The sequence below is a fragment of the Choloepus didactylus genome, chromosome 9, assembly GCF_015220235.1.
Source record: "Choloepus didactylus isolate mChoDid1 chromosome 9, mChoDid1.pri, whole genome shotgun sequence".
In the NCBI taxonomy this organism is placed as follows: Eukaryota; Metazoa; Chordata; class Mammalia; order Pilosa; family Megalonychidae; genus Choloepus; species Choloepus didactylus.
The window spans coordinates 132,071,811-132,097,781 of record NC_051315.1 but is presented as its reverse complement, the minus strand read 5'-3'; the positions used below and the strand labels follow the sequence as shown (position 1 = coordinate 132,097,781).

General features: G+C 56.4%; 1 protein-coding gene across 7 annotated transcripts in view; it reads left to right on the top strand.

The window, feature by feature from the left end:
* The window catches only part of HDAC4 (histone deacetylase 4), a 367,147-nt gene extending 353,898 nt beyond the window's left edge, over positions 1-13,249 (top strand). For all 7 annotated transcript variants that reach the window (XM_037849277.1, XM_037849273.1, XM_037849274.1 and 4 more), the window contains exons 25-27: positions 6,397-6,481; positions 8,506-8,647; positions 9,246-13,249. In XM_037849277.1, the coding sequence (XP_037705205.1) occupies positions 6,397-6,481; positions 8,506-8,647; positions 9,246-9,285 (267 nt within the window). In that variant the 3' untranslated portion in view covers positions 9,286-13,249. The remainder of the gene's footprint in view (positions 1-6,396; positions 6,482-8,505; positions 8,648-9,245) is intronic.
* Positions 13,250-25,971: the final 12,722 nt, after the last annotated feature.

The window sequence follows — 25,971 nt, the reverse complement described above, 5'->3', positions numbered from 1 at the left end:
AGGGCACACGCTAGCCAGGGTGCGCCCTCCAAGTTTTTGGGGTGCCGCCCCTGCTGACTGACCCGGGTGTGACAGGAGGGGTCCCGTTATCCCTACTCAAGTGACCCACTCACGGGGTGAGTCTGAAGGGGGTATGGGCCACGTCAGACATGACTCCCACCCCACAGGGCAGGCGTGGGGAGGAGAGCTGGGTCCCAAAGAACCAGCAACAAGGAAGCAAGCAGGGGCTGATGCAGAGATGGCCCAAGGCGGGGGGGTGGCTGGAGGAGCGAGGCGTGGGCTGCCCCCACCAGGCTGCAGGGTGGGCCGGGCAGGCAGGGCGGCACCTCGGGGCACCGGGAGCTCCTGCTCCTGCATCCAGCCACCAGCTGACCACGCTGCCCAGCACCACCCAGGAGAGGCGACGCCTGGCCTAGCATCGGGGTGGAGTGGTCTGGGGTGCGCCCTGCTAGATCGCGGAGACCCCGAGTGAACCTGCTGGCCGGGAGGAAGGTCTGCAGGAGCCCTGCTCCCGAGAGGCCCGGGACCCACTGCCCCTGGCGCTGTTAGACCCGGCCCCGCCGCACGGGGGCACCTCCAGGTCACCCGGGGTCGGAGGTGAGCCTCTGCCTCCGTTTGTCCTAGGTCAGCAGTAGGTCAAAGACCCAAGGGCCTTCCCCGTCCTGGGGAGCCGGTCAGCAAGGGGCTTAGCACACTCGAAGAGATAACTAGGCTGCTTGTTAAAGCCTCCAGAACATTCTGCCCGCCCTTTCATCAAATAAAACCTTTTATACCCTTCCTGCCATGGTTGAAAGGCAGCTAGTGTACGTATTCACGTGACTTTAAAGCTTCCTGATTGTTGTGGCTAGGCGTTTTTAAATCCTAGAGAATACTGCTCTGTACTAGGACCTGTTCCTGTCTCAAAGCACTTGCTCTTCCAGTAAGATAACATTCTCTGACTTAATGCGTCAGAAAGCGGGGAGCACTGATTTGATCAGGACGTCTTAGAAATCAGACCTGCGTGCTGAGGTCTTGCGCAGGGCGTGGGCTGTTAGGCACGTGGGCAGCCACTGGGGCGCAGCCAGCTGGGGGCTCGGCGACCGAGGGGACGCGGATCACGGCATGCGCCGGGGGAGGTAAGGAGAAGCCCTGCTCCGAGTGTCCCTTAACCAGGACTCATGTGTCTGAGGGGCCACAGAGCCCCGAGAACCACGGCATTTCACAGTTTCAGTTTTATGTTGTTTGCAACTCTTAGTGATAGTGGAAATCCTTCAGAACTACTGCAAGGTGCAATTTAGACAGCAGTGCACCCAGGGGAGCAGGTATGAGGCCAAGAGGGCCCTACTTCCGACTTTCCTGGGAAACGGGGAGGCCCTAGGGGGAGCTGGGGGCCCATTGCACCTCTCCAGCTTTACCCTGGAGGCAGGTTTTGGTTTGGGCCAATTTTCTCTAGAATTGGGTGGAGTTCAGAGTTAAATGTCACCTGTTTCATAAACCCTAGTCCCCATCAGGATGTGGGAGGGCATCCGAGGAGGCCGAGGTTAAGCTCTGCTGTCAAAACAAGTGAATGGTTCTCATACCAGAGTTTAGCTCTTTGTGTAAGGTGTGAAAAGTGACTTAGCAAATCTGTTTGTGTGTGTGTGTGTGTGAGAGAGAGAAGAGAGGGAAAGGGAAAGGCGGAGGGAGGGAGGGAGGAGGGAAAGCAAGAGGAGAGAGAGGGTGGGGGGAAGAGAGAGAAGGAGATGGGGGAGAGAGGAGGGGGAGAGCGACGGGAGGGAGAGGGGCTGTGCTGATGGTGTCTGCCTCAGCCAGTCGGACTGTTGCCTCTCCATCCCCTCCCCTGCCCTCCTCCCTGTCTCTCTATCCCTCTGTTCCTGTCTCTCTGTCTGTCTGTCCGTCTCTCAGGTGCCCACACTCAGGCCCGCCTCGGGCTGCGTGGTCTGCGTGGGCTTCGCGCGTGCTCCGGCGGCTCCCGCGTCCTCCTTAACCGACAGCCCCGGGCCCTGGGAGGGGAGTCGCTGTGGCGGCAGCGGGGACGGCGGGGTAGGGTCCCGGTCGCTCTCTGAAGAGGCGGTGAGCTCGCCTCCCCGTGGCTTCCAGGTCCGGAGCCTCCGGCTGGCCCTCTGTGAATGGATAAGCGGCTCCAGCCAGCGGCTCCGCCCGGCCCTGGGCCCCAGCCCACCTGTCCGGCATGTTCCTTCCTCTTCGGCACTCACCGCCTGGCCTGCAACAAAACCCCTGTGTTCACGGCACTCAGCTGTGGAGGCAATTATTTTTTAATACCTTGTTCTGTTCCAAAGAGAATGGCAGCCCTTATAGAAATGCAAGCAGGGGTCTGAGGTGGGACAGGACCCTCTGGGAAAAGAGGATGACGTGAAACGGGGAGGAAGGGAGGCGGGGCTGGCCTGCAGGCGCTTTTGAGAATACAGAGCAGCAGCTCCTCTGCGCGGGGCGTGGGGACCCGAAGGTGGCCTGCACCTTGCACTCAGGAGGGGAGCAGCCACGGATCTGGGGAAATGAACATCCAGTGAGGGCAGAGGCAGACAGGAGAAGGCAGCCGACAGCTCGGGGCGCCCTCAGCGTGTGGGTGAGGGCATAGTGGCAGGTGCTCCCTAGAAACCTTTCCTTTCTCTTCACCCCAGTTCTTGGGCCCTAACCTCGGAGCAGTGAGGGCAGGAGGGGTCTCCAAGCAGGACGGGGGGCCTGGCCACAGTCGAGGTGGTGCCCTGAATCCCCAGTGAGCCCAGGGAACAGCACCTGGGGGCTCGGGCCAGGGGTACCTGGGAGGACAGAGGAGCCCGTGCCTGGCTGGGGAGGGGCCGCCACCACTATTTCAGGATCTACTTCAGGTTTCCTGTCCCAGGCCCAGATATTCCCAACTGCCTTTGTTTCCTGGCCTCTAAAGCAAGTGCCCTGAAAGGGGTCAGCTTTAGCAACGGGGATTTATTGGCAAATGGCTTTGAGGCCCGGAGAAGTCCAAAATCAAGGCAGAGCATGGTGATGCTTTCTCCCAGGAGACAGAGGTGTTCCAGGGCTGCCCGTGGACCTTGGTCTTGGCCTTCCAGTCACGCGGCAGAGCACGTGGCCCAGCTCCTTTCTGCTGCAGGTTCCACTGACTTCCAGCTTCAGGTCCTCGTCTGGGCTTTCTCTTCCGAGCCTCCAGGACCACGGCCCAGCCTGAGTTAGCCACATTTTAACTAAAAATGACGTCTTCAAAGGTCTTACGTACAATGTGTTCAGACCCTTGGGAATGGATTAAGGTGCTTTTCTGGGGTACATAACCCACCCTTCCACACCAATAGAGTTTTCTCTATTTTGAAAAGCACCCAAACTCGTCTAAATTCTTCAGGTGGACTCAACCTTTTGATCCTTCTCAGGTGAGTTGTGAGAACTTGTGAACTGGAGCGTAGACGAGCTGCCTCCGTACATCCTAAAAGAGAGCAAAGCATCAGGACTCCTCGATTAGGCCAAAAACGATCTGTGTGATCTAGAGCTTTCTTTTCCTTGAAGTCCAGTGTCCTTTTTGAGTGTTTTCAGAACCACTTTTTTTTTAATTCAGTTTTATTGAGATATTTTCACATACCATACAGTCATCCATGGTGTACACTCAGCTGTTCACAGCACCATCATATAGTTGTGCATTCATCACCCCAGTGTATTTGTGAACATTTTCCTTACACCAGAAAGAATCAGAATAAGAATAAAAAATAAAAATAAAAAAGAACACCCAAATCATCCCCCTGCTCCCACCCTATTTTTCACTTAGTTTTTTGTCCCCATTTTTCTACTCATCCATCCATACACTGGATAAAGGGAATATGACCCTCAAGGTTTTCACAATCACACTGTCACCCCCTGTAAGCTACATTGTTATACAATCGTCTTCAAGAGTCAAGCCTACTGGGTTGGAGTTTGATAGTTTCAGGTATTTACTTCTAGCTATTCCAATACACTAAAACCTAAGAGGTGTTATCTACATGGTGCATAAGAATGTCCACCAGAGTGACCTCTCGACTCCATTTGAAATCTCTCAGCCACTGAAGCTGTATTTCGTTTATTTTACATCCCGTTTGGTCAGACCCACTTTTGCCAAGGCAGCTTTTTTAAAGGTCGTGTTTAAATTACCGTAATTCCGGATGTGGACTCTAAAGTCCGCAGGACCGAGTGGAGGCAAACGCTGGCGGCCGGGGCAGCGTTGGAGGTCTCCCCATCAGGACTCACTGCACCTTGGGGTCCCATGTGCCCCCTCCAGCGCACCACGCTGCAGCCCGATTCCTCCTGGGGAAGGGCTGGCTCTGCGGGAGGCTCGCCCAGCACAGCCTTCTGCGGCTGCTTAATTCATGAGCAGCTCCCACCAGCACCGCCTTCCAGGACACAGGTCCCACCAGCACCGCCTTCCAGGACAGAGCCCGGAGGCCAGCGCGTGTGGTGCATCGAGAGCCTGGCGGGCTGTGCTTGCAGTGGCTCGAAGGACTTGAAGAAGGCCTGTGCCGAGCAAGCGGCCCCAACGTCCATTTGCTCTCCATCAGCTGGCGCCAGACGAGCCTCCTCGTTCCTCGAGCTTCCTCTGCTGAGTGGGTGCCATCGTCTCATTTCTCTGCTCCCTGTTGAGGCCAAACCCTGGGAGAGTTGTCTTCAGTTCCTCTCCTCCTGGGGGCTCTCGCCTCACCCCCGACCCAGGCTCCACATGGCTTGAGCCAGTGGTCAGCACATGCCCCTTTGGGAGTATGGACTCCCTCCCTGGCGGCCAGCGCACTCTCCTTGCCCGCAAGGACACCCGCCCCTGGTTCTCCCCTTCTTTGCAGCTCCTTCTCACCCGCCTCCTCTCCCTCCGTGATGCCCCCATCCCGGGGCCTGACATTCTGGCCCCATGTGTGTCCCCACAGCCCCCTCCCCTCACTCAGGGCCCTCACAGCCAGCTGCATGCCCGCCTCTCCCGGGATGGCTGACGGACACTGCAGGCTCACCGGTCCTCTTGCTGCCTCCGTAAACGGAACGCTCACTTAGTCTTGTTTTCTAACATGTGCATTGAAACCTTAAGTGTCCCCCAGCGCCGGGTTAGCTGCATCCCACGCAGCGTGGTGCGTAGCATTTCCATCATTTCTTTAGTGCTAAACATTTTTTCATTTCCGTTGCGATTTCTTCTTTGATCCATGAGTTGGTGTTTTTGTTTTAATTTCAAACCACAAAGAAGGGTACTTGGTTCTCTTTCTGTTACCGATTTCTAACAAATTGCATCATGGCAAGGAAGGGAGCTCTGCCAGGCAGCGAGTCCTCACGGATACTGAGTCACGGCCCCACACGTGCTCGGCCTGTGTGGTCGGCGCTCGGGTCTGAAATGCTGGGACGTCTTCTGCTCGTGTCCTGTAAGCCAAGCTCTCTAGGTGTGTTGTTCATATTCTGATTTTCTCTACTGATTTTTTCTGCTTGTCTATCTGATCTAAGAAAGATGTGTCGAAATCTACCATGATGCTACGTTTATCCATCTCTCCTCTTAGTTCTGTCAACTTTTACTTTCTGTATTTTAAAACTATCTTTCAAAGTCTACAAATTTAAAACTATTGTATACTTTTGACTAATGGAAGTATTTGTTGTTATATAATGACCTTCTTTAAGCCACTGTGGTTTTTGCGTGACTGTCGTAACATGTAAGCTGCTGCGCCCCCCTGCCTCCACAGCTGTGCTGCCGCCTCGTCCTCCGTCCCCGACTCTCGGCCTCCTCTGTGTTCACATGTGTCTTCTGTAATCAGCAGAAGGCATTTTATGGAAGTGAAATAATGCAACATCTGTCCTCTTGTCCCTGGCTTATTTCGCTCAACATGATGTCTTTCAGGTTCATTTGTGTTGTCACACGTTTCAGGACCTCGTTCCTTTTTATAGCTGAATATCATCTCATTGTATGGACAGGCTGCATTTTATTTTTTTCTGTTGAGTTGTTGGAGTTTTTTATATATTCTGGGTGTTAAACCCTTATCAGATACATGATCTGCAACTATATTCTCCCATTTGTAGATTGTCTTTTTACTTTGATGATGATGTCTTTGGATGCACAGAAGTTTTTTTGGCTTGTTAGTTTTTTTGGTTTTTTGTTTTGTTTTTGTTTTGTTTGTTTTCGTTGGTTTTTTGTTTGTTTTTTGATGAGGTCTGTATTACCTGTTTTCTCCTTTGGTGTCACATCTGAGAATTCACTGCCAAATCCACGGCCCTGAAAGTTTTCCTTTGTGTTTTTTCCTAAGAGTTTTAGGGTTATAGCTTTCACCCCTTTTGAGCAAATTTTTGTCTGTGTATTGCAGTAGAGGTGGGGTTCTTAGGTTTCTCCTCCTTGTTAGCAAGTGCACCCAGCAGATGACTCTGTTCTTCACACCTCGTTTAATACACAGGGTTGCACTGACAGCCTTTCTCCCCTTCTTTTCCCAGCTCGATCCTCTCCCTGAGAAGGTTTTACAGCAGAGACCCAATGCGAACGCCGTCCGCTCCATGGAGAAAGTCATTGAAATCCATAGTAAGTGGCCTGGCCAGGTGCTCGGCTGGAAAGCCCACCCTGCCCCTCCACCCCTCACATTCCGTCCTCGTTTCCCTGTGGGTGCTCCCCAGGCGCCCAGCGGGAGCCCTGGCTCTCAGCCAGCACTGAGGTTGAGACGCTCCTTGAGCACCAGCTGATCCTCTCGGTCTCCCAGGCCGGGTGGGTTGAGCCTCGGGGCTGAAGCACGCACCAGCCCCCAGCACCTGCAGGGGTGACCTGTGTCTGGGGTCCTGGGACCTCAGGGCCAGAGGGAGTGTGGGGCCCTGGGACACCCCTGACTGAGGAGTACAGTCCCGCCCTGTAAGCGCCGAGCACCCCTAAAGCAGAGGGAGACGGTGGCGGGGGCGGCCCTTCAGCCCCTTGGGGTGCCTCTGCCTTCACCCCCGGTGCTTGGGGTGGCCCAGAGCCCCGTCCTGTGAGGTGCTCAGGTGTTGGCCTGTCTTTGCAGCACTAGGGCTCATCCACGTTTATGGAGCTCTTAGGACACACACCAACACACACAGATGAGCCCCCGTGTCCAGCACCCTGGCAGCATGTGTGGGGGCCACAAGGGTCTGAGTCAGTTGTGGGGGGGGGGGCTGCGCAGAGACCCCGCCCTGTGCCCCAGGGCCCACCCAGTTGGGCTCTGGGACCCAGAACCCCCTCGCCATGCCCCCCCAGCTGGAGCAGCGCTTGTCTTCACCAGCTTCCCTTGTGTTCTCGGACCACAGCGGGCAGGGGCCACAGCTTAACAGGGCTGGAGGGGAGGGCTCTGCTCGTTGCCAGGCCGTTTACTGAGATCGCCCGTGGGCAGTGCAGGGAACGACACAGCCTCTGGCTGCTCTGGAGCCACCGGCACCGCCCTCTGCCTGCTCGGCTCCCACTTGGAGAGTGGGTGAGGTCCGTGCCCCCTCGGCACCCAGCACATGTCAGGTCAGGGCTGGATGCCCAGGAGTTTTTTTTCATTGTTCTCTCGAGTAGCTGGCCGTGAAGAGCTCCAGAGGGAGAGTGGGACGAGTCTATCTGGGCTACCCTGTGGGGTTGACCCGGAGCTCATGTTCGAACTTTGCCTCACGTACCCATGTGGCCCTGCTGCCCGCTGGCTGGCACAGTGGGCAGGGCCTGTAGAGACAGCTGGTCTCGCCTGCCAGCCCCCAACACTGAGAAGCACAGCTTGGGCCCGGCCTCTGCCAGGGGCTCATGGGAGGCTCAGGGAGGCCCGAGGAGCGGCTCGCTCAGGTGGACTTCTGGGGGCTTGTCAGAATCCTGCAGGCAGGGAGACGTGAGGGAGCGCCTTGAGCCCTGGGAAGGTGGCTCTCTCAGGCCTGCCTTATTTGGCCTTTGGGTTGGAACTTACCCCCGTCCATTCTCAGGCGCCGCCTATCAACATTTGTGCACATAATTCCCAGGGAAGGTGGAGACCCAGAGGTGGCCAGAATGAGCGGGTCTGAGAGAGAGCGGGATTGGAGAGGGGCGGTTCGGGGCTGCTGCCAGGCGGCCCCCAAGGGTACGGGTTGCGGTCCGCCCCTGGTCCAACAGAGCCTACCTGTGGAAGCCAGGGCCACCCAGCCCGGCCCTTGCACACAGCGTGCATGGTGGAGCCCCGTGTGCACAGGGGCGAGGCGGGCTCCACCCAGCACCCCTTCGCTGGGCGCCCCTGGCAGGAAGCCCCTGGTGCTGGGGGCTTCTCCGGAGCCGGCTGCACTGCCCTCCTCACGTGTCCCGTAGTCGCACCCGAGCGTCCGGTGAGTCCCGGCTGAGACGCTCCACGCTGGGGCAGCTCCCGGGTCCCGAGGCATCGGTGCTCAAGGGCCGTGGCCCGACCGGGACCCCCATCCGAAGCCGGGGTGCTTCTGCCTCTGGAGAAAACCACTTGCAGAGCAGCCTGGCGGGGTGCGTGTGTGGCTGCGTGACACACACTCTCCACACCGCAGAGGCCGGCTTGGGCAGCGCCTCGGGCTGCGGCTGGAGTGTCCGTGCGTCCGTGCGTCCGGGGCGCCCGTGTGACTGTGTGTCCCCCCCAGGCAAGTACTGGCGCTCCCTGCAGCGCGTGGCCGGCACGGCCGCCCACTCCCTGGTGGAGGCGCAAACGTGCGAGAACGAGGAGGCCGAGACGGTCACCGCCATGGCGTCGCTGTCCGTCGGCGTCAAGCCGGCTGAGAAGAGGTGAGCGCCCTGCTCCCCGGTGGCTGCTCCTCCTGGCCGGGTCCTTTCTGGGGACCCGGCGCCCCAAGTCCATGGCAGCGCTGGGACGGACAGGGACAGACCTCCCAACCTGCAGCCACGGCACAACCGACTTCTCGGGGTGCAGGACAGGGAGGAGGGGCAGGGGGGTCTGGTAGTTGAGGGGTCTGGGGGGTGTTGGGAGTCGAGGGGGTCCAGGGGGGGTTGGGAGTCGAGGGGGGCTGGGGGGCTGGGAGTTGAGGGGTCCGGGGGGGGTTGGGAGTCGAGGGGGGCTGGGGGGCTGGGAGTTGAGGGGTCTGGGGGGGTTGGGAGTCGAGGGGGGCTGGGGGGCTGGGAGTTGAGGGGTCTGGGGGGGTTGGGAGTCGAGGGGGGCTGGGGGGTTGGGGGTCGAGGGGGCCGGGGGAGGGGTTGGGAGTCGAGGGGGGCTGGGGGGTTGGGGGTCGAGGGGGCCGGGGGAGGGGTTGGGAGTCGAGGGGGGCTGTAGGGGCCGTGGGGGGCAGCAGCATCGCCGAGGGAGGGGTCGCAGAGCCCAGTGGCCCCCCGCTGACCCCGCCTGCCCCTGTCCCCCACCCGCCCACAGACCGGAGGAGGAGCCCATGGAAGAGGAGCCGCCCCTGTAGCCCTCCCGGAGCCACCGTTCTGTTTGTCTGTCTGTCCTGAAGCTCAGCCGAGGAGTCCCCTGCGTTGCCCCTGCGTCCTGTGAGGTGTTTGAGGGAGCACAGGGACAGCCGGGTGGCCAGCAGCTCACGGGAACGTCTTTGCCTCCAGGTCCGTGGACCGAGGCGCTGGCACACACCTGCTGTGGCTCCCGACTCGGGCCCCGCAGGCACCCCAGGGCCACGCGCGGATGAGAGGCCCGGCCCCTCCGGCGGAGTCGCCCAGCCGGCACGGGAAGGGGAAACGAAATCAAAGATCTAATAATCCAAAACCAACTTGAGTAAAACTGGTGCTTAAAGTTTATCACCCACAATTCCACAGCCTCCGTGTAAACCACTCGACTCATCTTGTAGCCTATGTTTTTTAAAGAGAAAGTTCTCTAGGCGCTGGCCTCTGTGAGCCCAGGGGTCTGCGGCTGGGGGACAGAGTGGACGGACCTTTGGAAAAACACCTGGACAAAACCAGAAGTGCGAGCCTGAGGAGCCGGCTTTAGTTTCTCAAAGCCATTGGAAGATGCGAGTTTGTGCCTTTTTTTTATTGCTCTGGTGGATTTTTGTGGCTGGGTTTTCTGAAGTCCGAGGAACAATGCCTTAAGAAAAATACACAGCGGCAGTTGGTGGGGCCGTTCCCTCTGCCGGGCGAGCCGGCGGCTGCTGCGGGGCTGGCGCGGTTGCCGGGAGTGGGCACCAGCCGTGCCCTGGGGGCTGCGCCCGCCTCCCCCCTTGGCTTTATTGCTGTTTAAGAAAAATGGAGGGAGTTGCCAAAAAAGTGGCAAACACTGTTGGGAGTTTTGGAGTCCAACAAATTTTAAACGAATCCAAAGTGTTCTTTTCTCACATGTCATGGAGCAGTTGAGCGTCTCCACTTGGTCGTTACGCATGCCCTAGGCACACCTGCAGTGTTACGGTCGGAAGGCTTTTCACTAACAGCAAGCAGCATGAAGTATTGCTTAAATTTTAGATATAAATATATATATATGTATAATATATATTCCAATGTATTCCAAGCTAAGAAACTTGATTCTTATGAAATCTTGATAAAATATTTATAATGCATTTATAGAAAAGTATATATATATAAAATAAATGCCGATTGTAAAGGTCCCTGGCGAACGAGCAACTTGTGAATTACAAACAAAGGTGCTTATGGAAAGGAATCTAGTTTGGAACCCATGGATTTTTGAACTCTAGAATGGATTGTTTTCAGATCGCCGACACATTCACCACTGGGCAACTACCCGAGGAGTTTGTACTTTTGTTTTAATTGTTTTCTAACAGAAACTTTTTGCCCTCCAAACCTCCATGCACATATGTACCTAATGAGTTTTTTTATAGCAAAGAATATGAATTTGCTGTTAATTTTTGTATGAATTTTTCACAAAAAGATCCTGAAGAAGCGTTGTTTTGTGGATTTTACATTTTTCCTCACCATTCGGCAGTTTCCTGAATGGTCTTGACGTCTGAACCATTTTTCTTTTCTTATTTCTTGCTTGTACATTTTTTTTTTTTAACTTTCAAAGGTGTTTCTTCTTTATTATTTTGGTTTGGTTTATTCCTTACGGTGTGGTGAGCGGCTTTCTGCGGAGGCCCGGAACAGTTGCCATCAGTTTATTTTGAGAGAGTGAGGAGGGAGTGAGAAGAGTGTCGGGGTCTCTGACACCTGCGGCCAGTCTTTCCTGAGCTCTGCTCTATGGCCGTGCAGGTGCCAGCACTGTCCTGCCTCGCGCCAGTGGCACTTCTGCACCCGGTGGCATTTCTCTCCTGCCTAGCAGGGGCACAGGGCCGCACTGGCCCCATGGGTGGTTTAGCACTAACGAGACTCACTTTCAGCTTCTCTGACCACATCGTCGGGATAGAATTTTCACTTCAGTTTTCCAAAGACCTTTTCGGCATGTCAGCAACACATCGGGCCGAGCATGACCTGCCGCCCGTTCCAGGTCTTTCTGCCGCAGCTACACGGCCAGGGCACTGCATTCGGAGCCTGCCGGTGCAGGACCCGAGGCTCCTGCTCCCGTGAGCCTGGAGGGACGGGGACTCCTGGCCCAGGCAGCCAGGCTTTGCCCTGCTCTCCTAACAGTTACCGGCAGGGTCCCCTTTTTTACTGGCAACTTAGCTTCCGGCTGTGAAGCCACCAGCGTCCTCCCCCAGCGTGTAGAGCTCAGACGGGTGGACAGAAGTCCAAGTGCAGCCCGTTCACAGGAAGGTCCCCAGGCAGAGCTTCTAGGTCTGCTAATGTTTACAGGGTAGCTTCCAGAAGAGGCATGCAGCTGGCCCTCTGGCCGCAGGAATGCAGGTTCTTGGATTTGGCACCAGATGGGAGCTGGGGCCGAGGGCAGGAGGAGCTCAGGCTGGCGCTGCCCGGGCCCTCAGCCTCCCCCCAGCCCTGGCTCCGAGCCCTTCGGGCCCCCTTGCCCCGTCCCTGCAGGCCTGGGCCCCTCTGTCACCGGCCTTCTTTTACTGCCAGCAGGGACCGATCGGCAGTCAAGACTGATGGGGAGCTGGACGCTGGGTCTCCTCTGGGCAGAGGCCCCCAGGCAGCGGGCTTGCTCCTCTGCTCACTCCCTTCATGGCCCGGCCGAGAGCCCCGAGCCTTTGCTGGTTTTGCTCTAAAGATACCCTCAGCCCTTCATGGCCGCCCTCCCTGCAGGTGTCCCTTGGGCCCTGGGCCCTGGGCCTTTTTCTTCGTTTGCAAAGGCCTTCGGGGCACTGGCTGGGGAGTCAGCAGGCGAGCACTTTATATCCCTTCGAGGGGACCCCCGAGACGCCCCCGGGGTTCACGGCGTCCACTGTCCTCGCGCCTTCCCGAGCCCACCAGCAGGCAGGCGGGCACCCGCACTCAGCCCGGATCGCCAGGGCCGCACCCCACCCCGGCCTCCCGGCCTTCTGTGGCCCCATCTGGAAGGGCCACTTTGTCAGTGTGTTTCAGTTTTTCTTTACTTTAAAAAAAAAGTCTGTTTTGAGAGAAAGGACCGTTTTAACGTGGTCTGACATAAAAGCAAGTCTGATTTTTGCAGCACTAGTGATGGAGTTTTTTGTTTTTATTTTTGGCCAGAACATTCCTTTTTTATTGCTCACAGTCATGTACTCATTCCATTCTTCTTTTTGTAGACTTTTGGGCCCATGCGTTTTATGGGCATTGATACATATATAAATATATATATAAATATATATGAATATATTTTTTTAAGTTTCCTACACCTGGAGGTTGCATGGGCTGTACGGTTGGCATGTCTTTATATTGTATACAGATTTTGCACGCCACGCTTGGCAGCTTTGGGGAAATAAAAAAAAATGCCTTTTCTTTTCCCCTCTCATGACATTTGCAGATACAAAAGATGGAAGTTTTCTGTAAAACGAAACAAAACCTTGAAGGAGAGTGGGGGAAAATTTGCGTCTTATTGAACTTATTCTTAAGAATTGTACTTTTTATTGTAAGAGAAATAAAAAGGACTACTTAAACATTTGTCATATTAAAAAAAAGTTTATCTAGCACTTGTGACATACCAATAATAGAGTTTATTGTATTTATGTGGAAACAGTGTTTTAGGGAAACCACGCAGAACTGCGTGTGGACTGCCTGTTTCTCACGATGACTCGAGGGTCCTGGTCTCTGTTCTGTTCCGTGTCTGTCCTCCCCGCTCCAGGGCGAGGCGAGCTTGGCACCGGCCCCGGGGAGGCTCCAACGCCCGAGCACCGCCTCGACCCCGAGAGCCCCTCCCAGCCCGGCTGCGTTGACTTTTAATTACTTTTAGATGACGTGCGGCTAAGATTTCACTTTAAACTGAGCAGTCGTGTGCTGTACGAGCACTGTGGTTTAAATTTCTTCTTTGCATCGAAAAGAAACCATTTCTTCATTGTAACGAAGCCGAGCCGGTGGTTGGCTCGGCCTCGCTTTGTCTCTGACATGGATTAAAGTCTCCTATTGAAAGAAAAAGAAATCCAGCGGCCTTCGGCTTGTTCTGTTTCGGGGTGTGTGCTCCTCTGGCAGGCTCACATATGCATGCCTTATGTGAGTAAAGGGGCTGTGAGGGTGCAGCGAGCACGGCGGCTCGTGCCCGCCACACCCGCGTGCGCCCCGTTGGCACCCACGCTCCGTGCATCACAGTTTCCCACGGGTCAGCTGCACCTGCCCAGGGGCCCCTTCGTGGGCTCGGGGGAGCCGCCTGCTTGCTGGTCTTGGTTCCCCACTCCGGTTTCTGTCTCGTGGGGCTGGGTTCCCTGCCAGTGCCGCGTCCTGACCCGGCCTTCCATTGGGAGCCCGGGCTCCATGCAGTGCCCCAAGGCCTCGTCTCGTGGTGCAAACAGCCAGCAGGGCTCCCCCCGCTCAGGCCTCTGCCTTGTGGTCAGCCTCGTCCAGCCCGGCTGCTGCGTGCGAGTGGTTGGGACCGGGAGGCCTGGCCCTGGGGCCTGTCACCCTTCACCTGCACGAGCAGGTCCCACAGTGTCCTCGTTTGGTGCCCAGTAGCTTACGTCCTGGCATTTCTCCCTTGCACAGTGTAAAGCACACGCCCCCTGAGCTCACCTGCAGGGCTGGAGGGCGGCCGATCCCCTTGGGTCTCCAGGTCTAGGGCTCCTGGGCCTGCAGACGGCAGGTATCCTGCCCACCGGGAGTTGCCACAGAGTGTGCACGGGCGTCCGGGCCCGGTGACCCCGTGCACGGCCCAGCCAGCCACACAGCCCACTGAGGGACGTCAGGAGGCCGGCGGCTCCGGCCCCAGCTGAAAGGAGGCTCGGAGCCCCACTTTGGGGGTGGGGGCCGGACTCACCTGCAGACCTCCTGGGGGAATGCGGTGGAAGGTTCAGCAGATTGACCTCGACTTTGTCGCCCTCACTGTACACCAGCCGTCCTGAAGGTGTGAGCGGCCAAAGATGTCCGTGCTTCTTTGGAAGCCTTGGTCTCCCCACAGCGGTGAGGGTCAGCCTCGGCCCCTGACATGTTGGGGTGGGGCCACCGTAGCCGTCCAGGCCCTCCGCTCCCAGGAGGCCCTAGGCTCTGTGTTGGGCAGGACCCCCACTCACAGGGGACAGGGAGGAGGGAGGTGGCCAAGCTGTGGACACCAGCTAGCCAGCCGGCCCCAGCAGCCCCCCGCCACTCCCGCATGGCCACCCCACGTCCAGGAGGAAGGGACGCACCGAGTCCTGCCGGAGGCACCTGCTCACAGTGGGTTCTCTGTGGAGGGTCCCTGGGGCGGGGGAGACCCATGAACTCCAGGCCCCACCATCCCCTGTGCAGCCGCTGTGGACACCACCCAGGGTGCTGTAGCTGCAGGGCAGAAGGTCGGGAGCACCCCCACCCCCCCAGCCACCCCGACCCCCTGCGGGAGGCACAGGGACAGGCCCGGCCAGTGGGGGGCTCTAGAAAACCGGCGTCAGCGCCCCTGCGGTTGGCTCAAGTGTGACCTCACCTCGGGAGGGCTTGGGGGGCTCACACACAGGCCTGGGGGCATCCACGGCCCCCACCCAGGGTGCTGGGGCGGGTTTCAGTTGCCTGAAGAGTTTAGGGTGAAGCCGGAAGGCGCTCCCACCGGGACGGGGCCCCCGGCACGGCTGGCTCCTTTTTTGTTACCTCACGCATTTCCCAGACTCGGGCTCCCTCCCCAGGAGGAGTCCAGGGCTCAAGCCGCTGCGCTTTTTCCAGCAGTGTTCAGGACTGGGTGGCGGGGTGTAGGGCAGAGGGGGTTCGCAGCACCCACTCAGGGCTCCCCCACGCCCCCCACTCCACCCCACCCGGGGGCTGCACCCCAGTCCCTCTGCCTGCCAGGCTGAGTGTGGGGTCCGAGCATCCCTTCCAGGCCCGGCCGTGAGGAGCCCCGAGGGGACGCCACCCTTGGGTCTCTGCTACTGGACCCCCATTCTGTGTCCTCTTGGCCCCCCACTCAGTGAGGTCCCCTGGGTGCTGGACATTCACAGGAAGACACTTGTGTGCCCTGAAAGTGCTGTCCCCATCATCCAGGACACAGCTGGCCCAGGGAACGAGGGGCTGGGGCCCGTCTGTAATCCTACACATATCAGCCCCAGCACCTCATGGTTTCTCCCCGTCCCCATCATCTGCTCTTGGCTCAGGAGCAGCACCCAAGGCCCTTACCCCAGGGTCTCGGGTTCGAGTCCACAGTGGGCACCAGGGTTGATATTTTCCAGCCCCCAGAACCAGGGACCCAAGAGGCCTGGTAAGGGGTGGGCCGGGGTGGGCCGGAATGGCCTGCCCAGACCCCTTCAGGACTGCGTCACCTGCAGAGGTGTCTCACCTGAGTCCACACCCCCTCCGGGTGCTGCATCCGGTGACCAGTCGGGGGAGGGCACAAGGCCACGACCTCAGCCCCACTCAGGACGTCTCTCCAGTCACCCGTCTTAGTCTAACGGGGCGCTCATCTCTAGAACAGAAAGAAAGGAAAAGAAAAGAGCAAGTGTGCATCCAGCGCTGGGGCGGGAGGCCTCCGGGGGCCAGCTTTCTCTCCGTCTTGTGGCACAGCTTTAGGATCGTTTGATCCAAGGCTTTATGAGCTCCGAGTTTCCGTGGGGCGGGAATCTGGGTGCCGTGTCCCTGGTGCCACTGGCTCAAGGTCTTCCATGAGGCTCCAGGGCTCGTCGGAGGCCCCTCTGGGACAGGTGGGTCATTCCACTGGCCGCTTGGTGACACGACAGTGGGCGTCCCCCAGAGCGCGTGATCTAAGAGAGTGCACACGAGGGAGCAGGCACCCCAAAGACAGGAACCCAGTCTTGTGACAACCTGAGGGTGAAAGCACGTCAGCAGGCCCAGAGATTCCGCGAGGGTTCCAGCACCAGAGGCCGCTGTGTCGGGGGCCTGGCGGGGCGCCCCGCAGTCTGTTCACGGGTTTGTGCGGCTGCCACGTCAGTAGAGCCTGTCGGCACTGCCTGCAAAATACAAACACAGTCCGTGCACCCCCAACCCCGGCCCAGCTGCCTCGTCTCCCCTCCTGCCTGTCTCCCCACTTCCATCCTGCACCCCGTTAGTCTCCTCTCAGCGTGAGATAGGCCTCATCACCCCCTTCAAAGCCCCCAGTGATCCCCGATCTCTCTGACGCGCTTCACCCTCCTGTTGAGACTTTGTCGCACCCACTAGAACGCGGGCCTGAAGCTGGTCCCGCCTCCACCCCGAGAGGAAAACTTCCTGGCGTCTCCTCAACCAGCTGGGTGCGTGAACCTGGATTTCCTCTCGGCCGCTTCCCTGTTGCTTGGTCATCGGGGTGGGGAGAGTGTCAGCATCATTACTGAGGTGAAATTCATGTACCACACGACTCCCCATTTCAAAGCACACAACGCGGTGGCGCTGACCACACTCACGGGCGTGCAGCCACCGCCCCCTCTATGCCCGGGCTTTTCCTTCACCCCCGGAAAACATTCCCACAATCGTCACCCCAGTCTCCCCGCCCCAGCCCTGCACTCCTCACCTTCTCTGTCCCTGCGGATTTGCCAGTCCTGGATGTTTTATAGGAAAGGAATCATGCGGTGTGTGCCCTCTTGCATCTGGCTTCTTGCACCGAGCAAAATGCTTTCGCGGTCCATCCCAGTGGCAGCAGGCGGCAGAAGTGCGTTCCCGTCCACGGCCGAAATGTTCCCCGACGTGCGGCTTCGCCACGGCTGGCTCATCCCTTTGCCACCGATGGGCGTTTGGGCTCTGGACGTTACACACAAGTCCTGGGTGGACAGCTGTTCCCACTTCGGAGATTTTAAACCATATTTTAGATGCCAATCCTATATTGTTGTAAGTTTCAAATATCCTTCCTGTCTTTAGACTCCTTTTTTTTAATGGAGAAAGTCAAGCATACACAGAAGTAGAGAGAATAGTGCAACGAGACACACTGCTCACGGCCGAGTGTGTTTAAACAGCTCCCCCAACCCCAGCAGGATTATTTCCATTTCAGGCCCCCACCACTGCGTTTGCAAATGTCAGGACATGTCTCTCTTCTCTTGAACATAACACCACACCCTATCGTGCTTTAAAAATCAGCAATTCCCTAATATCATCAAATATTCAGCCAATGTTGAGACTTTTTAACAGCTGGTCTGTTTCAGTAGGACGCAGACGGCCGCGCGTTGCTGTCCCTTCATCTTCTGAACCTGCGGGTTCTCCTCCCTTCCTGCTTCCCTGCTGGGTATCGGGATGAAACCAGCTCGCTTGTCAGACGAAGTCTCCCCGTGCCGGCTTTGCTGGCCGCGCCCCCCAGGCCCCTTCACCCCAGTTCCGCCTGCAGATCTGGGGGGAGCGGAGTCAGGCCCCATCGGCACAAGCCCCGGTGGGGTCCCTGCCCCGTCAGGATGAGTCGCCGCTGGCCCCTCATTTCATCAGGGCTTCGAAAACGGTGATGTTTTCCCACCATTGTTTCTTCACACATTAGGGTCTAAATCATTTAATGGACAGGAGGTCAGCAATTACTGTAAAGCTTCTGGACCTCCACATTCTTCTAGAAAAAAGCAAACACTTAGAGGTTACAATTAGAAATTGAAAAGGCTTTCTATTCAGCATCCCATCAAAACCAGAGTTTTTAACCAAGAATCAAAGGGTGAAAATATTATATGGTTTAAATAAATGCATATGCGAGTCTAATTTTAATTTTAAAACACACTTAATGTTGCTATTTAGAATAAATACTTTGGCAAGTGGAACCATCTTGTCAGTTTGAATTTTAAAACAACATATTCTAGTTCTTTGATGATAGTGCAGGTTCCAATTTGGAAAACGGGTAAAAAAAGTGTGACATTTTAATTCACACAAGTATTTGGATTTATGCTCAAACACCAAAATGGGCACAAAATTCTCAATGTCTTTTACTACTTAGAAGTCCTTTATTAAGTCCTGAAGTTTGTGTGTATGGAAACGTTAACTTGGGTTTGCAACTAAATCAGGTTATAATTTCATACTTAGTGTCTTTTATATCTGTTTCTAGTGAAATGCAGATAATATCACAAGTTATCAAGACCCAGAAAGTTGTTCCACTTGAACCTTTTGGGTAAAGTTGTAGGGACCGGTTTGCTCGGCACAGTCCTGACATCAGCCTGGGTCTCTCTGGGGCCCCTGAGGGGCTGTTGGGAATTGAGATGAATTTGAGTGAAGTGACTAATAAAGAGCCCTCGGGGATTCACATCTACCAGTAACCAGCAATTAAATGTCTGAGCACACGCGAGAGGAGGACGGAACTGGCCTCCAGGCCGGGCAGACGTACCCGGGCCGCCGCGAGCATTGCCGGGCAGCTCCGACGGAGGCCACGCAGGTCAAACTGCTCAGAAGCTGTGAATCTGGCTAACCAAGGGTTAAATAAAAATATGCTCTGCCCCGCCGGCCCTGACAAATACAGTTCCATGAGGACTGTCAGGGTCGAAGTGTGTCCCCCAAGCCCTGACCCCAAGGGGACCTTACTTGGAAGGTGTCCTAGCTTCACGGTGGGCCCTCTCCAGTGTGTGCCCACAGGAACAGGGAAATCTGGACACAGATTCCGAAATCCCTGAAGCTGGAGACAACAGGATGAGACCCCATGACAGGCAGGAGGACACTCGCATCCCGCCCCCCCCTCGGCGAGTGCTTCTGATGACCTGGGCCTGGGTCAGCACTGTTGACCTTTGCCTCCCGGGAACCCAGATGCTGGGGAGTCTTGTCTTTGGGAAGCAGCAGGACGAGGCTGAGTCGGGAACTTCTGATCCCTACGGCCCTCCTTTGGGATCGCTCCGTTTTGCTTCCCAATGGAGGCAGGAGCCCCCGATGCTGTCGGGCAGGGCGGGACTGAGCCTGTCCACGGAGGCCACCAGCAGCAGCCACTGCCAGGACCGCGACGCTGGGCCCCGAGGCTGCGGGGCCGTCCTCCACCCACCGGCTGTGCCGTCCCAGGTCCCTGGGGGTTAGAGCCCCCTAGCCGAGAACCCCCTCCAGTTACCTGCAGGGTGAGGGCTGCTTTCACCGGGACCTACCTCTTGTTGGACCAAGGGACAGTGCGGGGATCCTGCGAACCTGGGGGTGCAGGGCTGCCCATCTGCTCGTGACTTGGAGTCACTGCTGTGAGTCCCCCCCACCCCCAGGGCTCCCCACGCCTGAGGCCCCCACCGAGCGCACTCTAGGCTGCCGTGTCCTGGACTTGGGACCAGGCAGGAATGAGCCCAGAACCTGCAGGAGCTGGGGGGGGGTGGGGGGCGCCCGGCCCTCAAGCGGGTTGTGCACCCGCAGGTGGACCCCCTCACACCCCCAGGGGTGCCTGCCCCGCTGCGACAGAGCCTCACCCACAGCCTGCATGGCACCCACAGTCCCCGGCACGCGGCCATCCTCACCCAGGGGTCCCGCCCCCCAGGAGTGGCTGCAGGTAGCAGAACCCTCGCCAGGAACAGTGCCAGGGGTTCCCGGGGGTTCCGTGGGGCCCTGGGAGGAGAAGCCCCCAAAGACCAGTTTGCTCTTCCTGGGACAGAGGATCGGAACTGGAGCTGCGTTTGTTTGTGAAAATAAAGGCCTGCGGTGCTGGTTGTGCACACGGTCTGGGGTGGGTACACACACACACACACACACACACACACACACACACACCCGGCTGCAGGGGCTTCTCTGGGGTCTCCTGCCCGGCCTTCCCGGGAGGTCGGGAGCCCTGACCCGGGTCCGGGGGAAGCCTCCCGGCCCAGCGCCCACAGCCGCCCTCGGAGCTGCGGCTCTGCGCCCCCAGCCCGGCTTCCTCGCAGCGGCTCCCTGGCGGCGGAGGGGCCGGGCCACCCCTCAGGGGCCGACTGCGGGCTGCAGGCCGCGGCGGGGATGGAAGCTGCCTGCGGGTTTCCACAGGCGGAGGAAAGGGGTGTAGAGGCCCGGGGATCCGGGGGTCAGGGCTGGGAGGCAGGGGAGGCACCCCGGCCGGGACTCCAGTGGGGATGGGGTGGGCTCCACTCTGACCTTCAGAAATGCCCTCCCCTGGCACCGATGGGGGTGCCGGCCACCCCCGGGCTGAGTGCTGCCCCCTCTGCCAGGCTCCCGCACCCCCACCTCTTGCCTGGGGCTGGGGAAGGGCGCGTGGGGGCTGCAGCTGGGGGCTCTGGCCAAGGAGGGGGGCGTGGGAGCAGCGGTGGGGGCAGCTCCGGATGCTGGGGGTGGGGGGAGGATACAGGTACTTGTCTGGGGTGCACAGGGTGCTCGGCCTTCTGATCACCCACCCAAGACCCCGCGCAGCTGCCCCTGCGGCCCCGGTGGGGGGCGGGGCAAAGGGAGGGGCCTGTCTCCCCCGCCGCCTGCCCCCACTGGGGGGGGGTCAGATAAGAAACAAGCCCGGCCTGGCGAGGGGACCCCCGGTGAAGGGGGGGTGGCTGCTCCGACCCTAAGGGGGGTCAGCCCAGAGGGCAGAGAGAGGCAGGGGCGAGGCGAGGGGTCTCTGCAGACGCCCCTCCCAAGCGCCCGTTTCCTGGGGTGCCTGGGGATGAGCATTTGGCTCTGATGGGTTCGTGGGGACAAGCAGCCGAGAGGGTCATTTACGGAAGGGGGGGGAAGGATCCAGTCCAGGCTGTGTCCGCCTTGTCTAGGCAAACAAGGGGCATCCGTGGTCCAAGACCCGGAAAGGAGGGTCTCTGCAGCCGGGCAAGTTCCAGCACAAAGGGTGGGGGGCCCTTGACCCTCACTGCTCCCCAGGATCGCAGGGAGCAGGGAGTGCCCAGCTTGGTCAAAGCTGAAGCAGACCCCACACGGGTGGGTGGGCCGGGGGCACCTGCAGAGGCTCCAAGGGATCTGCAGTTCGGAGGACCCAGGAGCACCCCCGTCCTCCCCCTCCCTCTTTCCTTCCCTCCTTCCCTCTTGTGCCCCCTCCTCCAGCACCACCAGCCATTCGCCTCCCGCCCCCCCCCACCTCCTCACCACTGTCAGGGGCAGCAGTTCCGGGTGAAAAGCTGGGCAGAAATAACAAAGAGGCAGTGAAGGTTCAGTTCCCTTTAAGTAAACCAAAATGCTGTCCAGAGATCCAGCTCTACCTGCTTTTCTAATATAGGAACTTGTACGTTTCCACTCAAGTTCAAGTGGGCTGGAGGCAGGGGGAATGCAAACAGTTCCAAAATCCGTAGACAATAACAGCCAGCATGCTGAGAAAGGAAAGTAGGAGGGGTCAGCCTGAGAGACACAGAAACCTGCTGGAGACCAGAGTAAGTCAACGTTTGGGAACAAGCAGACTCATCCTGGGAGAGAAACAAACTAATTCACATAAAAATGTTTTAAATGTATTAGAGCAGTTGCAGGTTTACAGAAAAACCTTGCAGAAAGTACAGAGCTCACATTTAACACCTCCCTATTACAGACATTTTGTACCTTTGTTACAATTGATGAAACGATGTTACTATGAGATCATTAACCATAGTCCATGGTTTACATCAGGCTCCACTCTTTATGTTGTGCACTACTATGGTTATTTTTTAAAATTTTTATTCTGGTAACATGTATACAGCCTAGGATTAATCGTTTAGTCACTTTCAAATGTACAATTCAGTGATGATGGATAAATTCACAAGGTTGAGCCACCATCACCACCATCCGTGACCAAAACTTTCCCATCACCCCAAACAGAAACCCTGTATCGATTAAACATTAACTCCCCATTCCCTACCCCCACCCAGCCCCTGGTAACCTGTGTTCTCTATGAATTCGCCTATTCTAATTATTTCATATAGGTGATATCATGCAATATTTATCTCTTTGCATCTGGCTTAGTTCACTCAACATGATGTCTTCATAGCTCATCCCTGTTGTCGCGTGCTTCAGAACCTTATTCCTTTTTACAGCGGAGTAATAGTCCATTGTGGGGAGGGACCACATTGTGTTTATCCATTCGTCAGCTGATGGACACTTGGGTTACTTCCACCTTTTGGCAGTTGGGAATAATGCTGCTTCGAACATTGGTGTGCAAATATCTGCCCAAGTCCCTGCTTGGATTCTTTTGGGTATACAGCTAGTAGTGGGACTGCCAGGCCATATGGTAATTCCATACTTTCAGGGACCACCATACTGTTTTCCAAAGCAGCTGCTCCATTTTATATCCCCACCAACAATGAGCAGGTGCTCCTGTTTCTCCACATCCTCTCCAACATTTGTTATTTTCCATTTTTCAAATAGCAGACATTCAAATAGGTGTAAAATAGTATCTCATGGTGGTTTCAATCAGCATTTCCCTAATGGCTAATGATGCTGTGTCCGGCGCTGCCCCGCTCGGTCCCCGGTTCCCGGCCGGCGAGGGGAAACAGGGAAGGAGAGAGAGAGATGCAGACTGCGCAAACTAACCTGGTCATGAATCACGACTCGAACCACACGGCAGTTGTGAAAGCAAGCCCTTTACTACAGCTAGATGAACATTCTGTGTTACTGGTTCCCACACGGGGCACGGCGCCTCGTGGGAGAGCAGCCTCGATGTGGCCGTCAGGCACGGCTCCTTGTGGGCTGTCTCACCCTACCCCGTCCGGGTAAGACCTTTTATACACAATTAACAACCAATAAGCTTCTAGGCTAGTATCGCGTATACAGGATTTCGATTGGTAGGAGCGGGTGGCGGATACATGCGTCACTATGCGGAAACAGGATGCAGGCGCCATCTTGGCTCACTCGATGGGCGGGGGTAACTCTAGAGCAGGCTGCAGCGCATACGCTAGGCCCGATTCGGGAGGCGGCTTTCCACATCTCCCCCTTTCTTATTTATTTTTGACCCAGTGTCTCCAGTGATGAGCGTGCTCCCGTGAACCCAAATGGTTCACAACCTCTTTGGTGCTTTGGGGAGTCTGGACTAGGCCTCAGCCATCCAGCGGCGGAGCCTCTAGCACCAACCAGAATGCTCACGTCATATGGAGACCGGAGAGTCCGTAAGCTGGAAGCAACGTGACTCTCCCTGCAGTGCTTTGCCTGGCAACTGGGGAACAACGACGGGGGCAGGAACAGCAGTAACCAGAGTCGGGGGTGTCACTAGGTGTCTCTGTGCAATGGCTAGGGTCCAGTCTGGCCACAACTAGGACTCTGCCCTAGAGACCCACCTGAGACAAAATTATGACTACTGGTGTCGCCTTTTACACCCGAGAAACAGCCATGCGATTCGCTACAAATTTTGCTCCAAAGCGCCCCACCTGAGGCGACCAGGAAGGGGTATGGTTAATAAATCGGTCACTATCGGGGGTAACAGAGGTGGGAGTCATAGCCATCATAGTGGTAACACGCAATTGCTGCTGCGCTTGAAACAGGCGTTCTAGCAAACATTTAACAACGACTAATCCCACCAATAATCCCACTGCAATGAGGATCCAATTAGTTAAATTGGGCCAAGAGAACCAGGAAGAAACACTGTGCAATAGTTTCTGTAGAACCTCGCCTAACCCGGAGAGATCGACTTTAACGGGTTTTAACTTGATCCCCCCAATTGTGTCTAAACTAGATTCCACCTGTTGGGAGAGATTAACAAATTCAGGAAAATATGACCTTTTCAGCCAATCAGAGACTCTGGAAATGCTTCCGGTCACGTTGGCCCTGACAGGAGTGACACAGAGTTTAACCGTAAGCCACCGGGTGTCACATGTTTGCTGAAGCACTCTCCAGAGTCCATCTATTTCCAGTCCAAGTTCATCTATCTCCGCTTGGAGTTTCTGAATGGCCTGGAAATTTAAGTTCAGCATCTGATTGTGGCGGCGTAGCACGTCTCGGGTAAGGTTGACCAAGCCATTTACCGTTTCCATCGTTATGGCGAGCTGCCGATCTGTCCATGCTTGTAGCACAGCCTGCCCGATCGTTGGGACAAACAAAGAGGAAGCTACACTGGCAGCATTCGATAGCCATTCTTTTATGCCTCTTGGACGCCTAGACTTAGAGAAGGGGATATTGTTAAGTGAAACAACTTGAGAAACAGGGCCAACCCAGTCGGTTGCCTTGACGGGGAGCCAGACATAACTTGGGCGATACACTAGGATAGCGGGGGCGGCGAGGCATCCGGGTCTTTGGAACGGTTGCAGACTGTAGGAGCAAGCCCTGGAAGGAAAAGGCACCTTTGAGTCTCCTTTTTACTCAAGATCCCTTCACAAGACTGGCGGCTCTTCCCTGTAACGTTAAGAAATTCAAGCAAGACTCCCTTACTTAACTCGCCATTACCAGTTTCACAAGTAGCATTCGCCGCAACTGTGGTGTTGACAACCTTGACAGAGAGGTTAGCAAAAGAGAGGATCAGTGTGTCATTGGTGAGGGGGAAGGACTCGTAGTTCCACTAAAAAGAAAAAGGCAGATTAGAAGGATTGCTATAGGAGAGCAAAGAACAGAGTTACCGATCCTCTTTTTGGGCAACCGCGGGGTGGTCAGTCCTACTATTATCGTCTTGTCGGTCGTCGCCATCATCAGCAGGGTCGGAGGCTTGGTCTAATGGTTCAGGTTGTATATTCGTTGGCGTTTCTGACAGCTGTTCCTTGGCTTCTTCAGGTGATGTCACGGTTCTCACCAGTCTTTCCGGAACCCACACTGGTTGACGTCCTGGTTCCTGGGGAAAAACACAAACAGAGCCTCTGGCCCAGCTGAGCACCGGGTCAGGGCCTTTCCACTGCCCCGACAGGACATCCTTCCAACGGACTAGACCTCTATGCGGAGGACTCGGGGTGGTGTGTTGCAGGGCAGGTGTCATTCCTTGTGAATTTTCGTTTAAAAAATTATATGTGAGCAAGGCTACAGACAGTCGAGCTTTTGGGGACAGGCCGTGGCCTATACCCTCTTTCTGTTTTTTAAGCAAGTCTTTGAGAGATCTGTGCGCTCTTTCAATGATTCCTTGCCCCTGAGGGTTATAGGGGATGCCATGTTTTAATTGGACATCCATGTTGTCACAAAATATTTGGAAGGATTTACTAGTGTAGGCAGGCCCGTTATCCGTCTTTAACGTCTTTGGCTTACCCCAAGCTGCCCATGCAGCAAGGCAGTGTGCAATGACGTGGGAGACTCTTTCTCCTGGTTCAGCAGAGGCAAATAAAACTTGGGAGCATGTGTCCACCGACACATGTAAGTACTTGATCTTACCATACTCTGAATGATGAGTGACATCCATCTGCCAAGTATCCCCTGGGGTGAGACCCCTAGGGTTGACCCCAACCGAGGGGACTGCTCTCTGCTCTGCACAATTGTTGCAGGCTCGGACAATATCTCGAGCAGCTGCACGTGGTATGCTGAACCGCTTAGCTAGGGTACCTGCGTTGATGTGAAACTTGGCATGGAATTCTCGGGCTTGTTGATACGGTACCAGCGTCGGAAAGATGTGCAGCTGTCGAGTGGCTACATCTGCGCTATGGTTCCCCTGGGCCATAGGGCCAGGCAAACCTGTGTGGGCTCTAATATGGGTTATGTAAAAAGGGTGTTGCCTGGTCCATATAACCTCCTGTAGTTTGGCAAAGAACGTCCTTACTGTAGAGGAATGTTTAACAATGCCCACCGTTTCTAAAATTTGTACAGAGTTCACAACATAAGCAGAATCCGAGACGACATTTAAGGGCTCGGAAAGGCTTTCCAGGACTGCAATGATAACCTGCAGTTCTACCCATTGAGGCTTTTGTGGTTGGAAGAGCACTGTTTTAGGAGTGTCCCCCTCCACACAATACGCCCCTGTTCCAGAGCTGGAGCCGTCCGTGTATACGGTGGGGGCGCCTGCTAGTGGCCTAGGAGAGGTTACTTTGGGAAAAATCACTGGG